General features: G+C 47.6%; 1 protein-coding gene across 2 annotated transcripts in view; it reads right to left on the reverse strand.

Moving 5' to 3' along the window:
- The window catches only part of unc5b (unc-5 netrin receptor B), a 54,584-nt gene extending 29,944 nt beyond the window's left edge, over positions 1-24,640 (reverse strand). Inside the window, exon 1 of one of the 2 annotated variants that reach the window (XM_037124894.1) lies at positions 23,749-24,640. In XM_037124894.1, the coding sequence (XP_036980789.1) occupies positions 23,749-23,836 (88 nt within the window). In that variant the 5' untranslated portion in view covers positions 23,837-24,640. The remainder of the gene's footprint in view (positions 1-23,748) is intronic. The other variant, XM_037124895.1, reaches the window with a different exon arrangement.
- Positions 24,641-25,272: the final 632 nt, after the last annotated feature.

Here is a 25,272-nt window from a genome sequence, read left to right on the forward strand (position 1 = left end):
GTGATGTTGGGGATGCCTTCCACTTCTTTCTTTGCAGTTCCTGAAGAAAACCTGCATCTGTTTGCAAGAGAGTCGAGGCTAGGGCGGAGGTTCACCTTCCAGCGGGACAATGACCTTAACCACACAGCCAGACCTACACTGAAATAGTCTGAGGCAAAGAATGATAATGTCTCAGAATGACCCAGTCAAAGCCCAGACCTCAATCCAATTGACAATCTGTGGTGAGACTTGAAAATTGCTGTTCACAGACGGTCTCCCTCCAATCTGACTGACCTTGAGCGATTTCTCTTAAAAGAATGGGCAAAAATTGCCGTCTGTCCAGGTGCAAGGTGCTGCAGCACAAAGTTAAAACTGCCTTAAGTTTTGCATGAAGATCTGTTATCTCTTATTTAAGAGACATTAAATTACACCACAATTTTTTTCTTTGAATTCCTAAAAAAAGGCGACAGGATTCTGCATTATGCAGAATTAACAGTGAAATGAATAAATAATGCAATATTGATGGGCCATTTGGCCCCTTTTTAGATAAAAAAGGGGCCAAATGGGCTGAGAGCACACCTTGGTTCCAGGGTGTCCGCTGAGGGTTGACAGACACCTTTTCGGTCTCAGGGAGGCGATATACGGGAGGAGTGTTATTGTGGTCTTGGTGGCGGTGTTTCTAGCATCTCATGTTCAGTGGTGGAGTGCTGTCCAGGTTTTTAAGCGTGTACATACATGTTAACAAGTTTAATAAAAGTTATTAAAAAAAACAAACATGATTTTGCGTTTCTTTAAAAGAAAAAACAATGGAGGAAAAAAAGAATTTGCTTAAGTTTTAACTATCAATCAGTGAGAAAGGTTATAAGGTTCTCTTATTTACTTCATTTTCATTTTTGTGATTGGTAGCAGCGATAGAGGAACTAGGTTTTTTCTTCACTTTAACATGTCACGAGTATGAACAACTTAATGGAATCAATTGGAAGTACGATCACCCTTCCTTCCTTGGTCAGCTCTTGATGAACTGCAGTTGTTTTCTTTATGTACATGTGTGTGCTTAACTGCCTGTAGGTAGGAGGATTGCTGTCAAATGCCATTCAACACTAATGGCCACTCTCGGAGACGAGACTTGACAGCTGCTGCCTTACAGGTAAATCCTCGCTTGGTTTCTCCCCCCACACTTTTTGTATCTCACCCAAACAAACACACATGCATGCACACACACTCACACACACACACAAAGTAAGGGTGGGGTTGACATGACCTCACACATACAAAAACCTCAACAAAAACCAGTAAGTCCACCCCAGTCGGGGATTCCGGTAACACTGGAGACACACAGACAGCCAAATTACATGTCCTCCCCCCCAAACACCCTCAATTGTTGCACCAACCAACAGTCTCACTCCCTGCTTACCCTATCATTTGTGCTCAAGCACATATTCAGCGTGGGACTCATTTACAGTTTGTCCATTAAAGCTCTCAGAATTCCAAGACGCTCCTTTGCTTTCGAAAACATTTTGAAGCGTTTGTTCGAGGAGAAGTCTCATGGCAGCGTCGCGTGACGACGTGCAAAGTCGAGAGGCATGAACTGTGATTGTGAGATGAGTGGGCAAAAGGCATCACAACATATGTGTTTTCTATTATTTGATATGACAACTACGGCTCCCCGGCGACAGGAAGACGGCTGGATCAAACTTGCTGTACAAATCACATGAGACACCCGGAGCAGGTGATAACGAAGAAAGAGGAGAGTGTTGGGGAGAGGCGGGGGGGGGGGGTTCAAAGAGCTCAAGAGAGAGAGCGCGAGAAAGAGAAACTAAAACATCACAAGGGGAGGACGGATGGATTAAAAATGAAAAGTCTTGATCTCTCACCGAGCATTATGAAGACAGAGAGCAGGAAGGAGGGAGACAGAAATAGAGCTAGTCGGGGAGAGAAGGACGGGAAAAAGGGAGGCACGGCGAGAGGGCGAGTACAGGTAACCTGGCTAACATAAGGTGTTGATGGAGGGGGGGGAAAGGAAGATGAATGACTATAAGGACTGTAAGCCTTGCTAGAGGAGGAAGGATGAGGGTGGAGGAAAAGATGGAGAGAGACACAGGAACAGTCCCTGGGTGCAGATCAAGTGCAACTCCTGATTGGTACGAGTGTGCGCGTGTGCGTGTGTGTGCGTGCGAGTAGTGTGGGCATTGGCTATGGTTGCCACGATTGCCAGTGCTATTAGAGATGCCTGCTGCCGTAATGTGTTGTGACAGGGGCTGATTCTTGTGACTAACTGCTTTGGCAGGAGAGCCCCTCTGTCATGCTAATGAACAGATGAGGAGATGAGCCAGATTGACAGCGGATCGACGGGGCCGCGCGCGTGACTCCTCGCGCTTCCCGTGCGCAGAGGCAGAGGGTTTGGAGGGCGCACGCGAAGACGGCACACGACCCCGCCGATGCGGACGTCCCAGCTCGCAAATAAATAGTTACTAAGTCGGCGTGACAGAGGTGACAACATGCGGACAAACAGACACACACACACACACACACCACACACACACACAAACAAAGACACATGTGCAGGCACAGATGCATGATCGCACCCCACACAAACACATTGCGGCGTTGGCGTCACTCTGCTCCTTCATTGCGTCCCCTTGCATCAGAGAAATCCCTAGATGTGCAGCACACAACAAGCAACACGCTGCGGGCCGGCCTCTGTCTATGTCTGCGTGTTTGCATGAGAGAGGGAGATATAGGTTGTGAGCTTTTGTTCGTTTGGCAAATAAACCGTGAGATGTACCGTCCATTGTATGTTCGGCTGATGAAAGGGCTTTTACGATTCCAAAAACAGGCTCCAAGCCAAATATCCTTGAGCATTGGGGGGGGGAAATAATTATTTAAAATGATATAATGATTGTTTGGTTTGATTAAGAAACAAGGCAAACATGGACTTCTATTTTTTTTTTTAAACAAGCCCGATTTTAACGAGATATTCTGGAAGTAAAACTGAGAAAGGCCAAGATAGAAATAGACAGATAGCGAGGCGAGACAGAGAGGTAGACAGGGGACAGAAAAAGATTAGGGCACTAATAGGCAGAAAATCCATGTTGGAGGAGATAGATGACGAGAGGTGATGTGGCGATAGCAGAGGAGGACAAATGTAGAGGGAGAAAATAGAGGTGAGATTCAATCTCCTCGCCCCGCAGAATGTCGGGGTCTTGTAAGCAAAAGTAGTCCTGCGCAGAAGCTAATGGCTGTTTTATCCCTTTGATCTTTTTCCTTCACTCCTTTATACCTCGCTTCATCATTCTCTCAAAATAAATTTCCCTCCCTGTCTCGACTCGGACACACTTGCTAAAATCAGGCCAAAAAAGGAGAAAGAGGACAAAATCTCTCTGAACCTCTTTCTGAACCAAATCTGGATCCACTCGGCATGCTTGTTATCTTATTTTGATTACAAGTCTGTGCATTCTTCAAAAACAGGGGTTCATTTTGCAGTTTTTTTCAAACAGTTATTGTGGTACTTTCTGTTTTTCCAATATGACAGCGAAAAAAACCCCCCAGAGGAAGTCAGACTTCAGAGGGAAATGTGCGGCCCGAGATAGGAAGCGGAAAACGCACCACACTGTTTGACTGCCACGTAATCTCAACTCGGTTCAGCGGCAAAACATAAAAGTAGTCACAGAAAAGCACAAGCATCTCGCAGACTATCACTTAAGGCCAGGCCGACGATTCTGTATCTGGCGATCTCAGCCGCCAACAGATTGTGAAACAGTGAGAAGTGATAACGCCGCATTGCACAAAGAAACACTGGAAGCATCGCTGCAAAGTTATCTGCAGCCTCGGCGACCTGTGTGCGTCTCTGCTCTACTCAACAAATGTAAATCTTGTTACGTTTCAGGTCAAAATATTGGTTTCCCTCTCCTGTGTGATGAGTCAGCATTCGCGCATCAATCATTCATGAGGCTTTGGTCCCTGCCTGATGTCAAAGTTTTTTGTTTTTTTTTTTTCCCGCTGTTCCACACTGCAGCTGAGGGAACGTGTCCTTGACCTGGGGACGGGAAGGGGAGCTGAAAAAGAGGACATCCCAGAGCCTCGGGCTGGAACCAGTATGACTCGACTGGCAAGAATGGCGAGCGGTGATGAAGAGAGCGAGCATGACGAAAATCCCTGTGGCACAGACAAATAAAATCCCCGGTATGAGAAATAATACGTGCTCGTCTATGTGGGTCTGAAGCTAAGACAGGGAGCGATGGATGGATGGAAGGAGAGGCAGAGTGTCACCCGCCAGACGCCCAGGGCCAAACCAGACTGATGTTGACACTGACCGGCCACAGTGTGTGACACTGTGACAATAATGATGAGAGACTCTCTCCCCATCTCTCTCTCTGGCTTCTTCTCCTCCTCCCCCCCTCTCCTCCTTGTGTCACCCCCTGCAGCGGGCTGGTGCTTTGATCTACACCCTGACCGGGTGTCGTCCTCCGGCCTGGGTCAAACTGCATCAGGAAGCAAAGTCTGCAGATCGTCCAAACGCCACTCATGTGGAACAGAAATCAGAAAAAAAAACTCCCAAAACTCCTTATAGTTGATTGCTAAGATCAGCATGCTAACATGCTCACAATGACAATGCTAACATTAGTATATTAGCACTTTTGAAGGTCTGTCCATTCACTATCTTCCACTTATTTGCCGTCGGGTGGCAGCGGCAGCAGACTAGGCAGAGGACCCCGGATACTCCTCTCCACAGCAACCTTTCCCATCTGCTCCTGGGGCATGCCGAGGAATTCCCATGCCACATGAGATATGTAATCCCTGTAAGTGAGTCCAGGGTCTACCCCGGCGTCTCCCTCCAGTTTGACGTGATGGAAAACCACCATAGGACAGCGGCAACTACACACCTTAACAGATGCCTGAACCAACTCAGCTGGTCCATTTCAGAAGCGGCTCAACGCTCTGCTCTTTGCGGAGAACGCGTGCCAAGTCTATTTTTGACGATAGTGGACAGAAACGGGGTCAGGCTGCAGTTGGAATTAATGACAGTAGACACAATTAAAACAGACAAACAAAGAAACCATTTAATTACAGACACAAGAATCAAGGACAAATGACGAAGCAAACACAATCCGAGCACGTCAACAATATCAGGACGGCTTCTGAAACGCTCCACAAGTCAGGGGTTCACCAAAGTCATTACAATTCATCCTGAGAGGAAAGGTATGCCTGCGCTAGATTTCATGATGATCTAGGGATCAAGGGGATTGTCAGTGTCAGCAGGGTTCATCCTCTGGGGTACGCGAATGTCTGTACTAAATTTCCTACCAATCCATCCAATGGGTTTTAAAATACTTCAGTCTGATGGACCAACCAGCTGTGCCAAGAAATCCAATGTATTGACATGATCAAAAGTATAATTTGACCTATTTCTGGTCCTCCCTTTACTTTGGGTCTATGCCAGTGCAGAGAGGGGGCACATGGCCGCGGCTCTAGTGGACAGCAGGGCATTAACTCTCTGTCCCAGATCCTAATGGCCCCGGCCCACTGAAACTCCTGGAGTCACGACTCCTCCATGCCGCCTCCCAACAGCGCCGCTTTGTTTAAACTGTACGTTTTTCTGGCCCGTGCACTTGTGTATGTTTTCGGTGTGGTCCTTGGTGTGTGTGGCCCGGCTAGTCCTCTCTCTCTCTCTCTCTCTCTCTCTCTCTGTGTATCTGTCTCTTTGGCTTCACCCAGCCAAAGCCATGGCAGCGGTGCTGGTTAAGAGGTTTGTGTATCCCATTAGGATGATGAAGAGGCCTTTCATCAGTACACTCCCTCCGGCCAGGCGCTGACAGGAGCTTTACCTCGACAAGCCTCTCAAACACACCGCTCGACATGAGACAGCACCCAGCGAAGAGGTCCGCGGGCGGTACACATACTCACTGACAAACACTCACTGCTTCTCACACACACACACAGACACACACAGACTCTGAGCAGAGAGAGGGAAAAAAAGGGAAGACCGGGACATTTGGCTGCTAACTTTTCACTTTCAATCTTCTATCCATTTCTAACATTAGCCAATAGAGTTCAGTGTAAGAGCACGGAGGGACACATGGGGGGGGGGAGAGGAAGAAGAGCCTTGACTAATTCTGACTCGGTACTATTTTTAATCAGTGCCACGCGAGGACTAATAGTTTAACGGCCGCGCAGGGCTCCGTCCAGATGGGCACAGTAATTTTTCAGGAGGGGAGGAGAGTGGGAAGGAAGGCGACAGAACGCGAGGACGGAAGAGCGAAAAAGAGACAGGAATAGAGAGGGGGAAGACAAAGATGAAGAGAGCGCACAGGCGAGGGAGGGAAAGAGGGAGCGAGAGAGACAGGGATTGATAAAGACGGAGCGGGAGGGAGGACGGGAGACGGAGAAGCCACAGGAGCCGAGATGACCTGGATTCATAGGACAAGTATTGATTACTCGAGGATGAAAAGCCAGAAGAGAGAGCTCTGCTCGGAGACTAGATAGATGAACTCGCACGCACAGACCTGGAAAAGACAGAACTGGGTAAAAGTAACAAACAGAATGTGCGCACACCCCCAAGTCGAAACTATTGCTGCTTCGCTTTAAATCTGACAAGGTGGAAGCAAGTCAGCTGCTTAATCCATTCGGTGCGACGGATAATACAGTCTGACGGATAAAGAAGTATGACAGGTAGGAGCTGGAGATGTTTGTGTGTAGGCTGGAGCCACGCGAAAAAAACAGCATTAAGGCGGGCACACATGCAGCATATGGGAGACTACATGATCTGATTAGATTTTGTTCAGAGTGGGATTTATGGGGCAATCTATGGAATGTGTATGGATGACATATGGGGGTTTGAAAGCACACACACACATGCACACACAGAGAGACAACAACCGGGGGCCCATCTCTCCCATTTGTAGTCTGGATTACTCTGCATCACGTAGATTAACTTTGTATAATCGCTTTGAGAATTTTGGGCTTAAAGTGCTGACGCTACCCCAAAGACGCGCCAATAAAGACTCACCGTACAATAAAGCGAAACACAGGTAGCACTGAAACTCCTGCCAAACAGGACGCTCTCCTCAGCTCCACATACATAAGCTCTTATGCACGGAGCCCTTACATAACCGCCGCTTATGCTTCTTAGCCGGTTCAGACTCTGCAAAAGACAACAGTCGCCCTGGGAAATTACAGAAAAACTTAAAGGACAGAAGTTGTGGAGGAATCGTATCTACACTCCTCGTGCGAGTAGTCAGTAAGTCGGTTTACTGAACAATAGATTCTCACATAAACATGCATTAACTGATGTTTTTGCTCATGTGGGGAAAGTGGAAAGCTTTAAAGGGTACAATGTGTAAGAACGGCCCACCTGTTGGACATGATAATAGTAGAGTAACTGCTAACTGCTGCTAACTGTGGCTGCTGTTAGCTAGTTAGCTCAGTTAGCCGTACATCCTGCAGTCTGAACGGGGAAGTGCTGGTGGTCACAACGCTAGCACAGGAGCTTTGGAACAGGCCAGGCCAGGGCTGGCAGGTTAGCATGCTAACTTAGTAGATATCTCTCCAACACAATACTCGATCATCTGAATGCTGAACATTTAAAATGTACTAATTTTGCTTAATTATTAAATGTCATCTCACTCTAGCTTACCCTTTATTTATTTCAAAATCACTGTTGCCGCGCTGCCGTGCAGCTGTAGCTATACAGAAAGACTTCCAGAGTTCAGATTATGTAGGTGATATAACAGGAACAAACCTAAACTTTTCCATTTCTCGCCTGAGATGTCTTGTCTTAATTCTGATGGCCCGTAGAGCAGCACCACTGCAGACGTTGAATGGCCACCATGGCTGAACACCACAAGAATAGAGCTGCTTGAACCTCATACAGCCGCGGTCACCGAGGCCATGTGTGAAGCACAATGGCAGGCTGCGAACATAAAGGTGTTTATATCTTTTCCCACAATTTACAATCTATTCAGCATGACTGACTTCACAACTTCCATTTTCCACAACAAAGAACCAGCTTTGAGAGTGTGAGTGTGTGAGCGCGGAGGATGTGTTGGAGAACACACACTGAAGGTCGGTGGTGTCTGGGTGGCAGACTTGATTACAGACACCGTGCAAGATACAAGGCGCTATTCTGATCCGTATTATTATTTAATATATAATATGCACTACAATGCGGCTAGGGTTGTTTGAATAGTTAACATGCTAGCAAAGCACCAGCACCTAAAAGCAAACAGGAATGATTGATGTGAATGAAATGAGACTGCGTGTGTGCAGCTTCTCTGCAAACACACGCCGCGGCTTTATTATCTCTGCAGCACACTGAGACTAGTTAATAACATTTGGTATTCGTGTTAAGTCTTCCATTATCGAAGCTCACATTGATGACATTTAACATTGCAGATTATTCTGTGTAAATCGGCAGGTCAGAGGTCGCCACCCTCCGCTAATTCCATATCCCAGGGTAAAATGCACATGATGTAATACCTTTGTGGTTTTGCTGTGCTAAGGCCTCACGCTACACTTGGAGCCTAACCCTTCTGTGACCCCCTCGACCCCACCCCTCACCTCCACCTGCGATAGGGCCCCGCTCCGGTCCCGAGAGAGCACCACTGCTGCTAACATTCGTACGAAAACAAGAGATCACGATCCTAATTTAATCGCCCGCCACAGAGGCTTGCGACTCTGTTTTTCTCCCCATGAAATATTACAGCGAGCGCAGCCAAACTACTGAACTAAAAAGCACAAGCACATTAATATACATTACACAGTCTCCAATCATCTTTTAATGGCTGCGGAGACACTGAAAACGATCAGCGGAGCGGATAAAAAAAAAGAAGGAAAGAGGGACAGAACGGCGCGGGGAAGAAAAGGGGCAAAGTGTACTGAAGCTACCTGTGTGAGGACCTGATGAGTGTGAAGATGAAAAAAAGGAGAGAAAGTAAGCTGAGCAGAAGAGGCAATTTTGGGCTGCGTGAGATTCATCACGCCATCTTGTCTTAGAGCCATCATGTTCCAAGGTGGTCCATATAACAAGGTGTGGAGATCAATAGCATCCATTTACGGAGGTGCAGCACATCTAATCATCCGGCGCTGTGCTGCCCACAGACGGAGCTGCGACACACACCTAGGCCTCTGGAGGACAACAGAGTAATGAAATGTACACTGCAGGTCCAGTCTGTCTTCAGGTTTCCTGCAGCTAGCACAAACACGGACCCCTTTGGCTCCCCTGTCTCCCTTCCTTCATCTCCTCCACCTTCACGTATGAACAATCCCACCCACCCACCTCCGTCCGTCTCACACACATGTGCTGCCACATACGTTTTGGCCAAAGTTGCATTACATGTGGTCCATTAGGAATCGGAGCGGCGTGAGACCAAAAATATCCACGGCACTCTGTTTCCCTCTCCAACCCATTGACTGAGTGCCTCGGGGTAACATCACAGTAAGCACTCCATGTCCCTGCTCCCCAACGCAATTCTATAATTCATCTTAATTGAGAACAACAAGCAGGCAAAGGTGAGCACCCGTAAAGGATGTAAAGTTCAGGTCCTGTATTTCTGGGACTGAGGGACTGAGGTGTATGTTTTGTGTCTGTGAAAAAGGTGAACGCAGGTGCTTACTGCTGGGAAAATACATTCACCTTTCTTCCTCTTTTTTTTTTTTTTTGTTGCCTGTTAGAGGGCAATTTTCTTTAATGAGGTTGAAAAGACAGCAAACAAACCGTAAGAGAAAGAACAACACGTACAAAAAGATGACGCTGGCTCTAATTCCATATCGGTTAAGGGAACCGACTGTTATTGATACGAGAATTCTGTGAAGAAATAAATGGGAGAGAAAAACGCTGACAATTACAGCCTCCGTGCGATAATGAAGGAGAGGCGAATGTATTTCTATTTTCTGCAGCTCGCTGTGATTTTTACACACATGCCGCAATTTATTCAAGGGTTCCCTGGTTCAAATTCCCAAGCTTAGAGGGAGAGGTAAAAAAAAAAAAAAGAAAGGCAGATGGTGTTTAAACACTGTCTGGAAAACGCAGAGTAAACATGACATCTAAATATCAAATTGTTGAGAAACTTTCGGGGCCAATATGGCAGCTCGAATACAGATGGAGCCCCAGCTTTGGCTGCACGCGCGCAGACTTTGGCTTCAGGTAATTAGCAGAGAATTGAGGGCTTTTTGTTCTCTTTTCAGGCTGTCGGAAGTTAAAAGCGAGCTCTAACTGCCTGGCAGAGGAGAATCTTGTGTTTCAGCACACTGTTTAACATTTATGAATAAGAAGATCCCCGCTGTTCTAATGTAAGATCAATGCAATAAAAGGAGGATTTCTACACTGGCTGCCACTGCGCCGCTGAGCGGTGTACTCCCAAAGCTCTATTAGAGACTACATGTTTTCAGAATATACAGGACTGTATCGTTTGTGTTCGCCTTTATTTATTTATTTTTTTTCATCCACTTTCAAGAGCCCGCGCTATCTAGGGCAATGGTCAGCAGTTTTAATCAATTTTCCAAACGCGGGGAGTGCTTCGGCAGGGCAAGAAATCCCAGCAGGACAGTAGGGAATGGACATAGCAATAATAATAACACAAAATCTAATCTGAATTATGCTCTAAAGAGATTAGGTCAGAATAATCCCCAGAATAAACACAAAAGGGGGGAGGAGGGGGGTGATCAAGTGGAGGGAGGGAGCGGCGTCGCCTGCGCATGGATGTTTTTATTCCTGGCGATGGGATTTGTGTAAAGTTGTGTTTGATTTTGGGTGTAAGAGTGATGAGGGTGTTTATTTTGGGAAATGGGAATATGTCTGAGGCTCAGGGAGTTGCTATTATTAAAGCGGACTAAAATGCCTCCTATCGCCTGCTCAAACAAAGAGAGATTCCCCTCGGTGCGAGGGAAGGATTCCTGAACATTTTCAGTCACAGAGCCAAATGGAGAACACCCATTTCCAGATTTATTAGACATCTTACCACACAATTAGACAGAGACCCATCACACTCATTATCCATTCACCAATTTGGGTGCAAATACAGTTCAAGCAGCGCAAACAAGTTGCTTTCAACCAGTCTGCTGACAAAAAGATGGATGTGACTGTCTGTGATATCACTTCACCTATTATTACTTGGAGACAGTAACAATTTTCTGAACGCACAGCCAAATGCTAAATCACTACTTTAACATCACTGATTTCAGTAAAAGTACAGGGCAAGGTTTTAGCTCACGCAGCAGTGCCACACTGATTTATGCCCCTAGAAGAGGATGCACAACATTGTTGAGTCAAAATTAAAAAGGAATAGTTTGACATTTTGGTGCCTGGCAGCCTCAGAGTGATGACGGGACTCCAGGAAGTCACTCCATCCGGCCAAGAAGCTCCAGTTTTAGCACACGACTCCCCTTAAAACCACTTCTGTTTGTGTTTGGACAGAACAAACAAGAGACCTATTATTCTCTCTTTTCCTTCAGTGCGTTGCATATGTTCCTGTGCATGTAAAGCATCTCGAAATTTTTAAAAAAAGATCATCCTGCACCAACAGAAAACACTGCTCCTGAAACGCCCCGTCTGTAGTCCCGCCTTTAATTAGGTGACTTTGTGACATCACACCATGTCACCATGTCATACATTTGCATATTTTTTACCTAGAGGATGGTTTCGCAAGCAAGAATTGATTTTGCACAGCGGTTCTGTTGTTGTTAGTGGTGCTGGGTTGTGTGAGCTGTGAAAGCATGTAAATCTATTCCAGTAAAATAATGATAAAGTGAATGTGAAAATGAATATAATGTGTCTCCTTTAAGCACAAAGATATGAGAGTGATATTGATCTTGTTGTCTAACTCTGAGCCAGAGAACAATTTTCCAAAATGTTGAATTATTTCCCAATGCCAGCCACTGGTTTACAGCTCCCAGCTGTGATTTGGCTGATTTGCTGAAAAGACTGCAGGGTCTCTACTGTGGCTTATCCCTGTGCTGACTCTGTGCGCTGCAGAGGGTTCAGGGATCAGAGCGGACAGGGCCGGGGCAGAGCTCAAGGTCACCGGCCGCCTTTCTGCTGAGCACGCCATTGTCCCGCAGCTGCATGGCCGCACCACTCCAGGTCTATTCAGAGTCCATTCAGCAGCTTCAGCTAAGTGCAACAGAAGACCCTGGTCTATTGTCTGATGCCAAGTCTGTTTGAGCTTCACCAGAATGCTCACTTCATCTCCCAGCGAGTTCAGAGAAACAGTTAAGTCTCAGAGAATGGGGGCGGATTTACACAAGTAAAAAGACACGTTAAACACATTCAGGCCGGCTCCAGCTCTCAGACAGAGAGCTACTTGACCCCGTGTGACTCTTGCAGAATGTCAAAACCACACTGTATGGCCTGGCTGCTTCAACGCTCACACACGCATTCAGATCCAAACAGAAAACTCTCCAATTTCATATACCTGTCCACCACACCTGCTTTGAATTTTTTCCGAAGCCCGCATCAACATTAGCTGGCTTTATTTTCATTTCTCTTCTGTTGTGAGTGTGAAATAAGAAGCAATAAAAAACATTATAAGGCAGAAAATGGGCGACAAGAGGCCAGCGGCGTTGCTAGCAAGCTAGCTATTCCCAAAGTATTGGGGTAAGTGTATGATCGTGCACACAAAATGGCCATATCACACTCAGTAAAAAAAGCCATCTGGAAGCCTCAGCACTTCTATGGGCAGAATTAAGTCAGAGTGCAATGACTTTCTCATCTAAAGTGCCTCCGAAGAGCCCCATTATTACCTTCCCAGAATGCAAATGTGCTTTGGGCCAATTAGAGGTTGAGCCAATACCAATGTAAGCCCATAAAAACCCGCCCTTCCATAATCATTCAGCAATATGACTCATGGGTAAGATTGGAACACCGGCCTGTAAATGTGTCATGATTATGACTCCGCGCTTAAAATGAATGGAGGAGCTGTGTATTTCATTCCCACGGAGCTGGAGCCGAGCCACGCATATGTTAGTGTCAGAGCTCCTAATGAAATAAATAGACTTGTGATAGTACTTATTAGGCCTCCATAAGTGGCGGGTAAAGACAAGGGCCCAGTGGCGGATCAAAGGCAGTTAAATGTCTCTTTCTAGATCCCCACCTATCAAGAGGTATTTAGGGGAGGGGGTGGGGGGGTGGGGTTGGAGTGGGGGGTTTGGGTAAGGGGAGAGGGGGTTGCCTTTTTTGTTTGTGGAGACAGACGCCCTCATCCTGGATCTCTCTGTGTAATTACACGCCACAGAAGACCTTCATTCCTCCCCTCTTCACAGAGAGAGATGAAAGACGAAGAGAGACAGGGGCATGTAATCGCTCCTCTGACTGAAAGAGGGGGGAGACGAGGTGAGGGACGGAGAGAATGGAAGGACAAAAGGATGGTGAGTGGTGGTGGGGTTTTTAATAAACCTCCTCTGTCTCTTGTTTACAGAGCCTCTCCTACCTCTCCTGGTTCTCTCTCTCTCTCTCTCTCTCTCTCTCTCTCTCTCACACACACACACACACACACACACGCACACACACGCACACACACACACACACAGACTATCTTTGAATGAGGCTTTCATTATTCTCAGAGTTGCCTGTTCTTCGCCTAAGGACAGATGTGTAAATTGTTGTGCTAATGTAAGGCCCGCTGCAGAGAGCTTTAGAGGGAGGGAGATTTACACACTCCACACCACTGTATAACTGTCACTCACAAACTCACGCTCACAAGAGCATAAAGGAGGGCTGCCGTAAGCGACAGCATCTCAGCGCACACACACTCACCAGACCAGGAGCCCACGCGCACACACACACACACACACACACTGGTACTGACGGTACTGACAGAGGCGTGGGTGGACGTTGACATGCACACGTAAACGTTCCATTTCCATCTGCCATTCATACTCTCCAAGCCCAAGTCTAACAAATAGAGTCCCTCACCTCATCACAACGGGCTTAATAGCGGCAATCTGTCGCCGTTCCTGTAAAACTCCAACATTTTTCCATTACCCGCTTTGTTTACTCTGAAGGGCACAGGGGGCAAAACACCGGAAAGGCACCTGCTAATGATCTCCCTTTGCTTCTGATGCTGGATAATCTGAGGGCTCTCTGTGTTGGTTTTTTATTAGTTTGGAAACATCTGTAGTTCAGAAAGAGCAAAGTTCTCATCATGCAAATGAGAGCAAAGCGAGGGAAAAGGGATGATATGTGAAAAGTCAAACTAAAGAAATGTAACGTGGCAGAAAATGAAGCAAGCACAATTTCAATAATTAATCTATCATTTATATGAACAGTTTGGGAATTGCGCTTTCTTGCCAAGAGCGAGATTAGAATATTAAAACCACTGCGCTGTCCGTACTATAAATATGGAGCTGCAGCCAGTTAGCTGGTTAGCTTAGCTTATCAGAAAGACCAGGAACAAGAGGAAAGAGTAAGCCCTTTTATTTTCCTCAAGCTTCTCTCTTTGCTTGCCATGAGTGGTGGTACAACCCGTCAACCCGAGCACCTGAATAGGTAGCTTCCCTGTTACGCCATTGCCGATGTAGGTGCCAGAACAGGAGGAACCCATCTCCCTGTGATTACTGTTGGAATATGGAGCTTTTTAATACTTATGTCGGTAAGAAAATAACACTTACAGCAACTTTAAACTATTCCTTTCATTCAAATTTTCAAGCTAAAATGGCAAATATCTGCTTGTTCCGGCTTCTTACATTTGCACCCTTTCTGTTTTATATAACTGCATTTGAATATCTTTGGTTCTGAACAGGTAAATGGACTAAATAAGCTCTTCAAAGATAACACCTTGCTCTCAGAGAGACTGCAATGAGTATTTTCTGTTATTTTCAGACATTTAATAGACTACTTCACTAATACTAAACAATAACCAAGAAGTCGATTAATAGTGAGAAACAATCATTACTTACTGCGCTCACCAGCCACTTCATTAGGTGCTCTTTTACTATCTAATGTGATCCAGTAGAGCGGCTCTGCCATGACTCGTCCTTTCCCAAAGCTTACACCTCTACTTCATGTTTATCACTGAGGCTGTTGTGGGAGTTGTTGTCCTGGAGTTCATTACACTGGAAGGTGTTTTTTAATATTCCGACCCCCCACATGTATTCTAACATCAGAAAATCCCATCTCAACACAACTGCGAACTACAATCTAAATTATAACCACGTAGTTAACTCTGATTAAAATTGAGCATCATTATCTCGGCAAAGGCAGAATTTATGGCAGACCTCTTTGTATTGGATTACATTAGGTGTCACGAGTGTACCTGATAAAGTGGTCGGTGGGTGTGCATTTGCACTGTTTTGTAACTCCTGGTCACATCTCTGGCAAGTCTGCATGACACCAGGTGACTGACGACTCCTCAGTCTGTCTGTCTGATGGCACCGAGGCCTCTGAGGGCTTCCAAGCAACCCATCTGCCCAGGAATCTGCCGGCCCGTCTGTCTGTCTGTCTGGCTCTCCACAGGTATGTCTATCTGTCCCTGCGTGATCCATGTTTCTCTTATTAAGCCGTGGAAGAGGAGGGCAGGGGCCCGGCTGCAGCGTGAAGGTTGAAGCTATAGACAGAGAGACACCGCGCAGGGTTTAATGACCCACTATAACTATACCTATTCATCTCTCCCAGCAGAGCACTGAAATGCCACGGAAATGGTCCTCATGCTGGAGATATCGCGCCCTACTAAATCACGACTCTTTAGCCGGTACTGGCGACACGATTTCGTGAAACGTGCTCTTCGCTTGACGCAATAAACTTGACTGAAGGAACACCTCAAAACAAATTAATCTCGAGAGTCTGACGTGTCAGAGAGCGCACGGAAAACAAAAAAAAAAGTGTGAGCCAAAGCGACATAAAACCAGTCCAGCCGCACCAACCATTCCAGCCGAGAACTTCCAGCTCACATCCATCCCCCCGATCGATAAACATCTATACGGCTTTCTTTTGCGTGTGTGAGGTGCTTTCTCTACCTGCAGTACCTACACACACAGGCACTTGCACGCACACACGCACGCACACACACCAAGTCTTGTTGCTGAGAGGATTGCAGGCATGTGAAGCTGAGCAACAGCAGCGGTGGAGCGGAGACACCCAGAGTTAATGAACCCTCACCAGTCGGCATGGCTGTCCATCTGCTTTCATAATCCCCATAAACAGCAGGCCACGAGCGCTGCCCAACCAGCCACACACACACACACACACACACACACACACACACACACACACACACAGTATAGTCATCCTAAATATACTATGTGAAGAATAAGGGCTTTATGAGTGGATGTGTGTGTGCTGGATTGGGTGATGCAGGGTTGGGGGTGAGGGGGGGACTGATGTGTCCATTATAATGCCTGCACGCCTTAGCTCACGCTCACGGGCTAATCTAAGCGGAGTGGCGGGGAGAGGTGAGCACGAGGTCGGCTGCTGAGCCCATCTGGTCAGCAGCAGGTAAGAGGCTTGAAACACACACCCGCTGACACACTTGATGCGCGCATGAGCCCACACACTTAAATCTAACCTTAATTACATGCAGGTACATCTGCCGCGTTAGAGCAGACCTCTCGCCGCTACTTCACACATGGCGCTCATTTAAAGCGGTCCCCTAAACTCCTCCGCGACGGATGCCCGGTGGCGTTTTGTAAAGCGCGCGCACACATACACCTGGCATGGCGAATGAACCAGGAGGATAAACCAGGTTTCCTCCTGTGCAATCAGAGCGGGCTGCCAGACCGAGCGAGAGAGATGTGTGTGTGTGTGTGTGTGTGCGCGCACGAGCTGTGTGCTGATTGAGACTGGGAGTGTGACCCCGCTGCGACCCATGCAGAAAAGGGAGTAATACCTAAGTAATACGACTGGCTTCCCATCAGCGCACCCATCACACGTACACACACTCACGCCAGACGTGCAGACCGAGCCAAGAGGAGCCTGACAGCCCCCTTGATTAAGACCTGCATCCGATGTGAGGACGGCATCTTTACTGTGTGTTCGGAGGCTCCCAGTCAAAGCTTCTGCAGGAGTGCTACGAATTAAGTCCTGAAGCTGAAGACGGGTGGAGGAATTAAAGGGTGGATGAGGGCAGATCTCATTCTTTCACTCTTCTCTTCGCTATGGTCGTGATCCAACAGTGCCTGAGCAGAAACGGGGATTATTGCCCCTACTGTGCATGTTTGTATGTCTCTGCATATGTCTGGGGGATGAAGCCAGATACTGCGTATAGCTGACATTTTGATTTAGCACGATCTTTAAAGCTCAAGCTGAGGAGAGGGGGAGGAGAGGAGAGGAGAGGAGAGAAGAGGAGAGAAAGGAAGGAAGGAAGGAAGGGAGAGGAAAGAACAGGAGAGAACAGCAGAGATATGGAAGAGGGGTAAGAGAGGGACAGGAGAGAAAAGCAAAGGAAAGTAAAGTAAAAGAGAGAAAGATGAGAAGGAGAAGGAAAATGACAGGAAGGAAAGTCAAGAAACTAAAGGAAAAGACATGGAAAGAGAGAGACAAGGAAAGGAAAGACAAGGGCAGAAAAGAGGAAATGAGGGACAATGATAGGAAAGAGACATAGGAATGGGAAAGGAAATAAGACTCATGGGTAGGAGATGAAAAGAAAGAATAGACAAGACATGGAAAGATAAGGATAGGAGAGAAAAGGAAATGAGAGACAAGGCTAGGAAAGGAAAGGAAAGGAAAGGAAAGGAAAGGAAAGGAAAGCTCTGGACGTGCCCTTATTGACCTTTGATTAAGTGCCAATCACCGCTCCATTACTGACAGGGGCAATGAGCTTAAGAGACAAACATGGTGCTTAAACACCATGTCAGTCGCTACATTAAATAACACTGCCGATCACACTGTTGACATGCAGCCAATCACCCCCCCCCACACACACACACACACATCCTACCCCTCCCGTCAACACAAACACACTCAGCGAGCATCATCCGCCTTGATTTAAAACACAAGGGAGGAGGAAAAAAAAAAAGTAAGTTGTTTGAAAGTCCTGCTGTTGCCTAGCTGCGTGCCATGCAGACAGAAGGACGCGGGATCATTTCCGTTCCCTCCGTCTCAGCCGGAGATATGCACACACGTACGCTCAATGCGCCCGTCTCTCCAGGGAGGTCTGTGTGTCATTCCCCCACTTTAGACACACCAGCTGCTCGGTGTGGGCTCCGCGGTGTTAAGAGCCCCCTTCCCCACCTCGCACAAGCCCCCGGTGGCACCCACATCTACTTACGCACAGGCATGACAAAGCTCCCCTCATTTCCCTCCTCTACATTCTCCGGCACTACCCAAACACCCCCCCCCGAACCCCACACACACATTCATAAGTACCCTGAGGGCAGATGGGACCCTAATAAGCGTTACACTCATAGAAATGGGATTCTTCACAGTGCCTTCTAAAGAGCAATTCCCAAACTCCACCAGAGAGCTGGCTGGGGGAAGAAAAAAAAATGATGGAGAGTGAGAGATATGGATGACAGAGGTTGGTATATGTGAGACTATAAAGCTATAAATACGCCTGATGAGACTATCAAGAGATTGAAGGAAGAGGAAGGGGGAAATGGGGACAAGTGAAGGCAATTTATTAATGTGGATGTGGGGGAATGCAGCCCCGCACGCCAGTCTCGAAAAAAAAAAAAAAAAAAAAATGAAGTCGGAAAACACCAAGTGCGGCTGCCTTCTCTAATGCGGCACATTTCTTCCTCCTGATGGAAAGTGTATTATTAACACGCTTTAAGCAGAGTCTTCCTCCAGTTTGCCAAGCCCACATGGCACTCTCAAACACAAACAGAGACAAACTCAAGCATTAACAGATTGGCTGTGGTCTAAGCTCTGAGTGGACTTGGCTCAACTGCCTTTTGAACACACACACACAAAAAAAAGCCTCTGCTAAGAAGATGAAGGGGGGGGGGGGGTGGTTTGGGGGATCTACATGGCCTGAAAAAACTCCCTTTTTCAGACCAGGACACACAGCACAGCCAATCAAGCGCTGACACTGCCTCTGATCTATGGACCTCAGTGCAAACACTTTTACAAAGTATGTGTGTGTGTGCGCGCGTGTGCGTGTGTCTATCTTAGGGTAAAAGTGGGGGGGGGGGTGCTCAGGATCTAGCGTGACCCCCTGTAGTGAATCCTGATCCTATTGGTCACGAATGCTCAGAGTGCTGCTGGGATCTTAAATGAAAATTCCTGCACTCACTGCCTCACTCACTCCTCCCAAGTGACCCAGCAGGTCTTCGGACCATTATACATAGAAATGCTACCGCTTCATCAGGGGGATGTGGCTCCCTTTTGCATATGTGGGTGTGTGTGGGTGTGTGTGTCTGTATGGGTGTGTGTGTGGGTGGGTGTGTGCTGTAGTTTTGATGTCAGATGTCACTGAGCACGTCTGAGCACATCAATCATCATGAGAATCGGAGATGTTTAAGCTGAAACGAGCAGGTGTGAGTTTTACCTGCGCATGAGTGGTTATGCAACAGTAGCACACACGCACAAGCAAGTATAACTCCCGTTGAAGTTGTGAATGAATTCTGTGTGTGTGTGTGTGTGTGTGTGTGTGTGTGTGTGTGTGTGTGTGTGTGTTCTGCTGCCACCCCCCCTCTACCCCACACAAAGGGGCAGAAAAAGCCCTCTGGAGTCTCCTATTCATCTGAAGCACAATGGAACCCCACAGAGGTTTTCTTCCTGTTTCCCTGTCTGCCCCACCCAGCTCCCCCCCACAGGGGCAGGATGGAGGGGCAGGGGGTGCCCTGTCCTGCAGTCCCGGCAGCGACTCAGCCCCCCATCTGCCACCGAAACTCGCTCCCTCCACCCACCCCCCGACTCGCCCATCCATTCCTCCCTCAACTCGTTTGACTCCACTCGCAGGTTTGCCTGAAGGCCCGTGCCAAAATATGCTGGTTTTATCTTGAAAGAAGAAAGGCAACCGACAGAATAATAATGATTATTTTGCAATAACTGTCAAAATTAAAAAAAATTAAAACCAGTTCGACCTTGGGAAATAAACAGCTCGGTCAAAAACATTTTTTAAATTTCAAACATCAGTGGCTTTTAATGTTTGGATTCAATTGAGACATTCTTGCATTTTCGCTGGTGTTTAATGTGACGGTGCACAGGTAGGAGAGACCATCTGGTGTGAGATAAACAAGACATTTTTAACCAGATTCCAGGCAGGCATTACATTAAATATTCAAATAACTTCACTTGACGGTAATTATCTACAGTATTTATTTTGTCTTGCCACATTTTTTTAGACAAAACACAGATGGAAATCGTTGGCAGGCTCGGCGATATTGATTAAATCATTATCGCCCCAGATTCTAAATACTTCGAGGACACGGTGTCCCTCCGGAGGACAACGACGCCCCGCGCTTAAAACTAGATTCATCTCAAGTCCGTCAATCTCCGCTCCAAACTTTCTTCTGCTGATAATTCCTCTTTCCGTTCCTTACAGTCAGCTCCCTCGTCCATTTACCTCGCCGCTCTCCCCCTCCTACAGAGCCCTTTGCTGTTTGCTGCAGATTTATGGTCCGGCCTAACATGCACAGTATTGGCAAAGCATTAAACATGTCTACTCTTAATACTGTGAGCTCTCTCCATCGATAAGAGCCTTAATAAAAACATCTCCCTGGTGGATTTGTGTGGCTCTTTTTCCACTTTCAGACCTCCGCCTCCCTCCTCGACAGTATCCTCCTCTCTTAACCACTGTTTCTTGTGCCGCTTTGCCAGCTTCAACCTGTTTCTGCCGCACGTCGCTCGCCTTCCTCCCATTCCTCTCCTCTCCTCTCCCCTCCTCACTCACCGCCTCATTCTCTGGCCTGTGCCAGGGGTTTAATGACGCTTGAATGCCACTGCTATGAGAGTTTTCTTCTCCGCTCTTTTCTCATAAAGGATATTTAAAAGCCGTGCCCTGAGATCAATCTATCTCAATGTGTCTCTCACGGATTCATTTCTCCACCATTTCCTCTTTCTCTCTATTTCAGATGGATAGCATCACCCTGCGTAACCCCTCGCCTTGTTTGGTTCACACGCATCCCCTACAACAGCCCCTGGCTGCAATTGGCACACTTGCTCAAACTGACACTCCTTTATCTAGTCTATAAATGCCTATTGGTACCCTTAAATCCTTCACTACCCCCTGTAGCCGTCCGGGTCAGTTACGCCTGCGAGAGCCAAGCAGCTGTTGCCCTCCCACTTCTTTCTCCTACGCTGTCTCTGATGTCAAGAATTTGAGCATCATAAGCACATTTTAAATATTAACAAAGACCACTTTGCACGTATGAATAATACAGCAGAGAGGGCAGTGGCTGGCCAGCGATCCCATCCCCTGCCGCATGACGGCCATAAAAACTAATGCACTGCTCCGGGACAGAATGTGGCCTGGTCTGGTCTGCCAGCAGGACTCGCCTGAGGAACTAGTCTGGCCCGTGGCCTGGCCTAAAGAGAGCTGTCGGTCTGTTTATTTATCACGATGCCCAACCACCTGTCCAAATCTCTGCAGATGCAACAGCCTGGCAGCACTTTTGTTATGACTACACGTTTCAGAGACACTTTAATCTAATCTGACATCTCAATCTGTTGAGCGTCTTTGAAGCCAAATTCACTTGGGTGTTTGTTTGAGGTGAGCTTTGTTGTCACATTCCTTTTCTTTCCGCGCATCTAAAATTCATACATTTCGCCCGTAGGGGGAAGAAAAAGTACAGGGCTCCTCTGACCGAGACCTTTTTACCAGCTCGTGTAATATTAGAGAATGTGAGTCTTCTCCTTGTTGCCGCCGAGGATTCCCACACCAAACACGAATGAGACAGCACATCCTCGAAGACTGTCACCATTCATCCGGCCCTCTGAGGGAGTGTCTGACATGCTACGCTCTCTAACTCTGAACACTCCGCTGCTCCTTTCGCCCTAACCCTTCGCCACCCTCGCTCTCCTCCCAGTCTGGAAACTGGTCTCGAGACCTGCTTCCACACCCCCCACTCCTCCTCCTCCTCCTCCTTCCACCTTCCTCCTTCCTCCCTGGAGGCTGACTGGGCACCTCTCCATTTAATCCTGATGTGTGACAAACACATTTCCCGTATGTCGTTTCTCTAATTCCGATGAAGTCATTAATAATCACACACAGAGAGGTGGACAGCAGGATGGTTACTCCAGACAAGTGTTCCTGGCAGTCAGGGTAATTAATGTGTATGTCAACACAGAAAGAGGAGCACCGGAGCAGAAATGTGAGCTCAGCACATCCACGGTGCAGGCAGAGAGGGAGACAGGAGGGATCCGAGGAGGAGGAGGCGGGCAGCGGAGGAAAAGGTACACACACACAATGGGGAGGGAAGATAAATGCAATCTGTCCGTCCCATCATGCATTCCCTAAATATATCTCTGCCTGGCTCTGAAGCAGACAGAAACTTTACTGGGGCACACAGAGCCATTGTCCCCTGGTGTGTGTGCCCCCCCCCCCAACTGTGCTCCCCCTGAGCCGGACCTCGCCGCAATCCTCAACTGTTTGTATCAACCTTTTCTCATTTCTCATGCAAGGATTTCGGAATGGGCCGCAATTTTTAATAAACGTAAGCTGCTTTTCTGCTCCGCCTGTTCGGGGAATAATACACACACACACACACACACACACACACACACACACACACACACACACACACAGACCTCAGGGTGCACGGCGAAGGGTTTCTTAAGGGAATGGCCACGGACCTGGACAGACGGTCAGCCTGGCCTCAATGTCATTAAGTTATAAACAACACAAAATGGACTTCTTCAGCAGATGGACCCAGAAGTGTGTCTTGGAGTGCTCCTCTACCAGAGCTTGTTCTTGTTGTTGATGTCCGCATTGTTCTTTTTCTCCCCCAACTGTAAACTGAGCTTAATCCACAATCCACTAAACCCTCAGATTTCTGCCCTGTGTTTCAATCTGATCTGGGAACAGGGAGGGAAGGAAGAAAAAAAAACAAACAAACAAACCAGGAGATGGGCAGCCTCGCCTTGGTGTCCTGCACCCTGTCCTATCAGCTCACCTGCACTGACCTGACCTGTGTGTGTGTGTGTGTGTGTGTGTGTGTGTGTGTGTGTGTGTGTGTGTGCGCCAAGTGGTTTCATCTCCATCAGACCTGCTGCAGCCTTTTGACGGCATTAACTCGAGGCAATCTACTGATCAAAGCCCACTCTGTTCACACCAGAATACTTTGTCTAATAAAATAATGATCAGAAAGGTAGAAGAAGGTTTGTGATCAACTGAGTGTGTTTCAAAAGGCATCCGAGTTTAAAACAAGTGTCACTGGATTCATACTGAGGAAAAAAAAAGAGAAAAGAATTAAAAGAATCTCATCCCCTGGAGCACTCCGTGTGCTGTCTTACTTTTCACAAGGTTTTTTTTTCCTTCTTCTTTTTCTTCTTTTTCTTCTTGGAGAGGCCGAGGAGGCATGGAGCAAAACCTTAATTACTCCCTGCGCACCAGGGGAGTTTGATTTTTCCGCTCCAAGAAGAAAAGAGAGCTCTGAGCTCTGGTGCACTGAGAGGTTGGAGAGTTTGCTGTGGGTAAAGAAATGTGCTGGTCAGCGGGCGACCCCAGACCCCCCCACAGCGCCCTTATAGGGGTAATATGGAACCCAAGACACCTATTTTAAATCGGAGCAAAAGTTCAGATGTGGTGGACAGTATAAGTCAGTAAAACTGAATATTTCCTGATCTGTTCAAAAGAAACAACGTGAGTGTTTTTTTTTTTCTTTTCCTTTTTTTTTTATGTGAATGCATGTTTCTCAATCATCGCATTAAAAAAAAAGCGAGCGTAAATTTCAACTCACCGGTGCCGGACACGACACATCCCCCGACCAGGAGGAGAAGAACCAGGGGAGCGACACCTTGGTCACGCTGCATCCGAACAGAGCGCATCTTTTCCGGCTACGCCGTCGCGACACGTCCCTTGCTGTCCACACGGCGTGTTGGCGCCTGTCCAACAAAGTCCTCAGCCCTGAAATATCTCTCAGGAACGAGAGAAACGCGACCAAAGAGTCCAGTGGCGACGGAAGGTGTCTTGGCAAACACTTCACTCTTCTTCCTCCTCTTCTTCACTGTTGACGCAAAGTGACTGCGACGCTCAAAACACATCCATCACCGAGCAGCGAGCGGGCGTCACGGAGAAGACTGGTTTGGGTGTAGCTTCCGTCCGTGGTCAAACTTTGAGGAGGTCCGTGGATGTGTATCACACCCTGTGAATATGGAGGAACAATCTGTCGGCGCTATTCCTGGTTGGTTTCATTTCCAGCCGCACTTGAGCCCCGCTGACTGACAGACCGGCAGCCGGACGCGCAGAGGCGCCACAAAGTCACCAAAAAGTTGGACGCATTTCTGCCCTGAAGAAATTAGACGAGAGCCCGATTTCCCAGCAAAATGGAAACTTGGTCTGTGTCCGTAACAATAACTGGAAATAAAAATCAGTAGCACAGGCTGGAGATGCTGTCAGGATAGCCGCGTCCGCTGCAGACCGGACTCCGGAGTCTGCTCTGGGGGGGGCCCCTGGGTGTCTTCTCTCGCCCGCGTCCGCAAGGTGTAAACAAGAACACGGGGATGAACGCTGGAGCAGCCTCCGGACTACCAGTCCCCCCGCCTGGCCAATCATATACCACCCTCCTCCTCCTCTCAGAGTGAAGGCTGAACAAGTGAAGGTAAACTAGTGGCAAGCGAGGAGGAAATAGATGGGAGGGGAGAGAAAGAAAACCCGGACCGAGGGCGCGCAGCACCGTCGTGGATTCACAAGCTCTGACTGCAGACAAGTGAGGATGAGTTGATGACTGACTATCTATCTATCTATCTATCTATCTATCTATCTATCTATCTATCTATCTATCTATCTATCTATCTATCTATTTTTAAAATGCAATAACTTAGACAATCCTCTTTCTTTGGGCCCCTCCCTCCCCTAACATGACTAATCTGTGGAGAGCCTTCTCTGGGGTCCAGGAACAGGTCCAGCAGCAGCAGCAGCAGCAGCAGCGGTCTTGCTTTATGATGAGAGCACATTATTGCCTGTCAATCCAGCCCTCCCGCCTCTCCGGGTCACATTTTTTACTCCCGGTGGCCACAAGAGAGCACCCTTTCATAAACGAGCCAATGAGGACGGCACCCGGCTGGCTCTCCAGCAGGACTCTTCATTACCAGAGTGACCGGGGTGGTGCTCATGGTGGCTGATGGGTGAGTGGGCACCACAGGGTGCACCATGTAGGAGCTGGTTATTTTAACGTCTGAATCCAGCTTCCTGGGTGTTTTATTTTATTTTTATCGATAACACTGGCAAAATCTTTGCACTTACAACAGTGACATCCTGTCAG

This window comes from Acanthopagrus latus, chromosome 15 (genome assembly GCF_904848185.1).
Source record: "Acanthopagrus latus isolate v.2019 chromosome 15, fAcaLat1.1, whole genome shotgun sequence".
Classification (NCBI taxonomy): Eukaryota; Metazoa; Chordata; class Actinopteri; order Spariformes; family Sparidae; genus Acanthopagrus; species Acanthopagrus latus.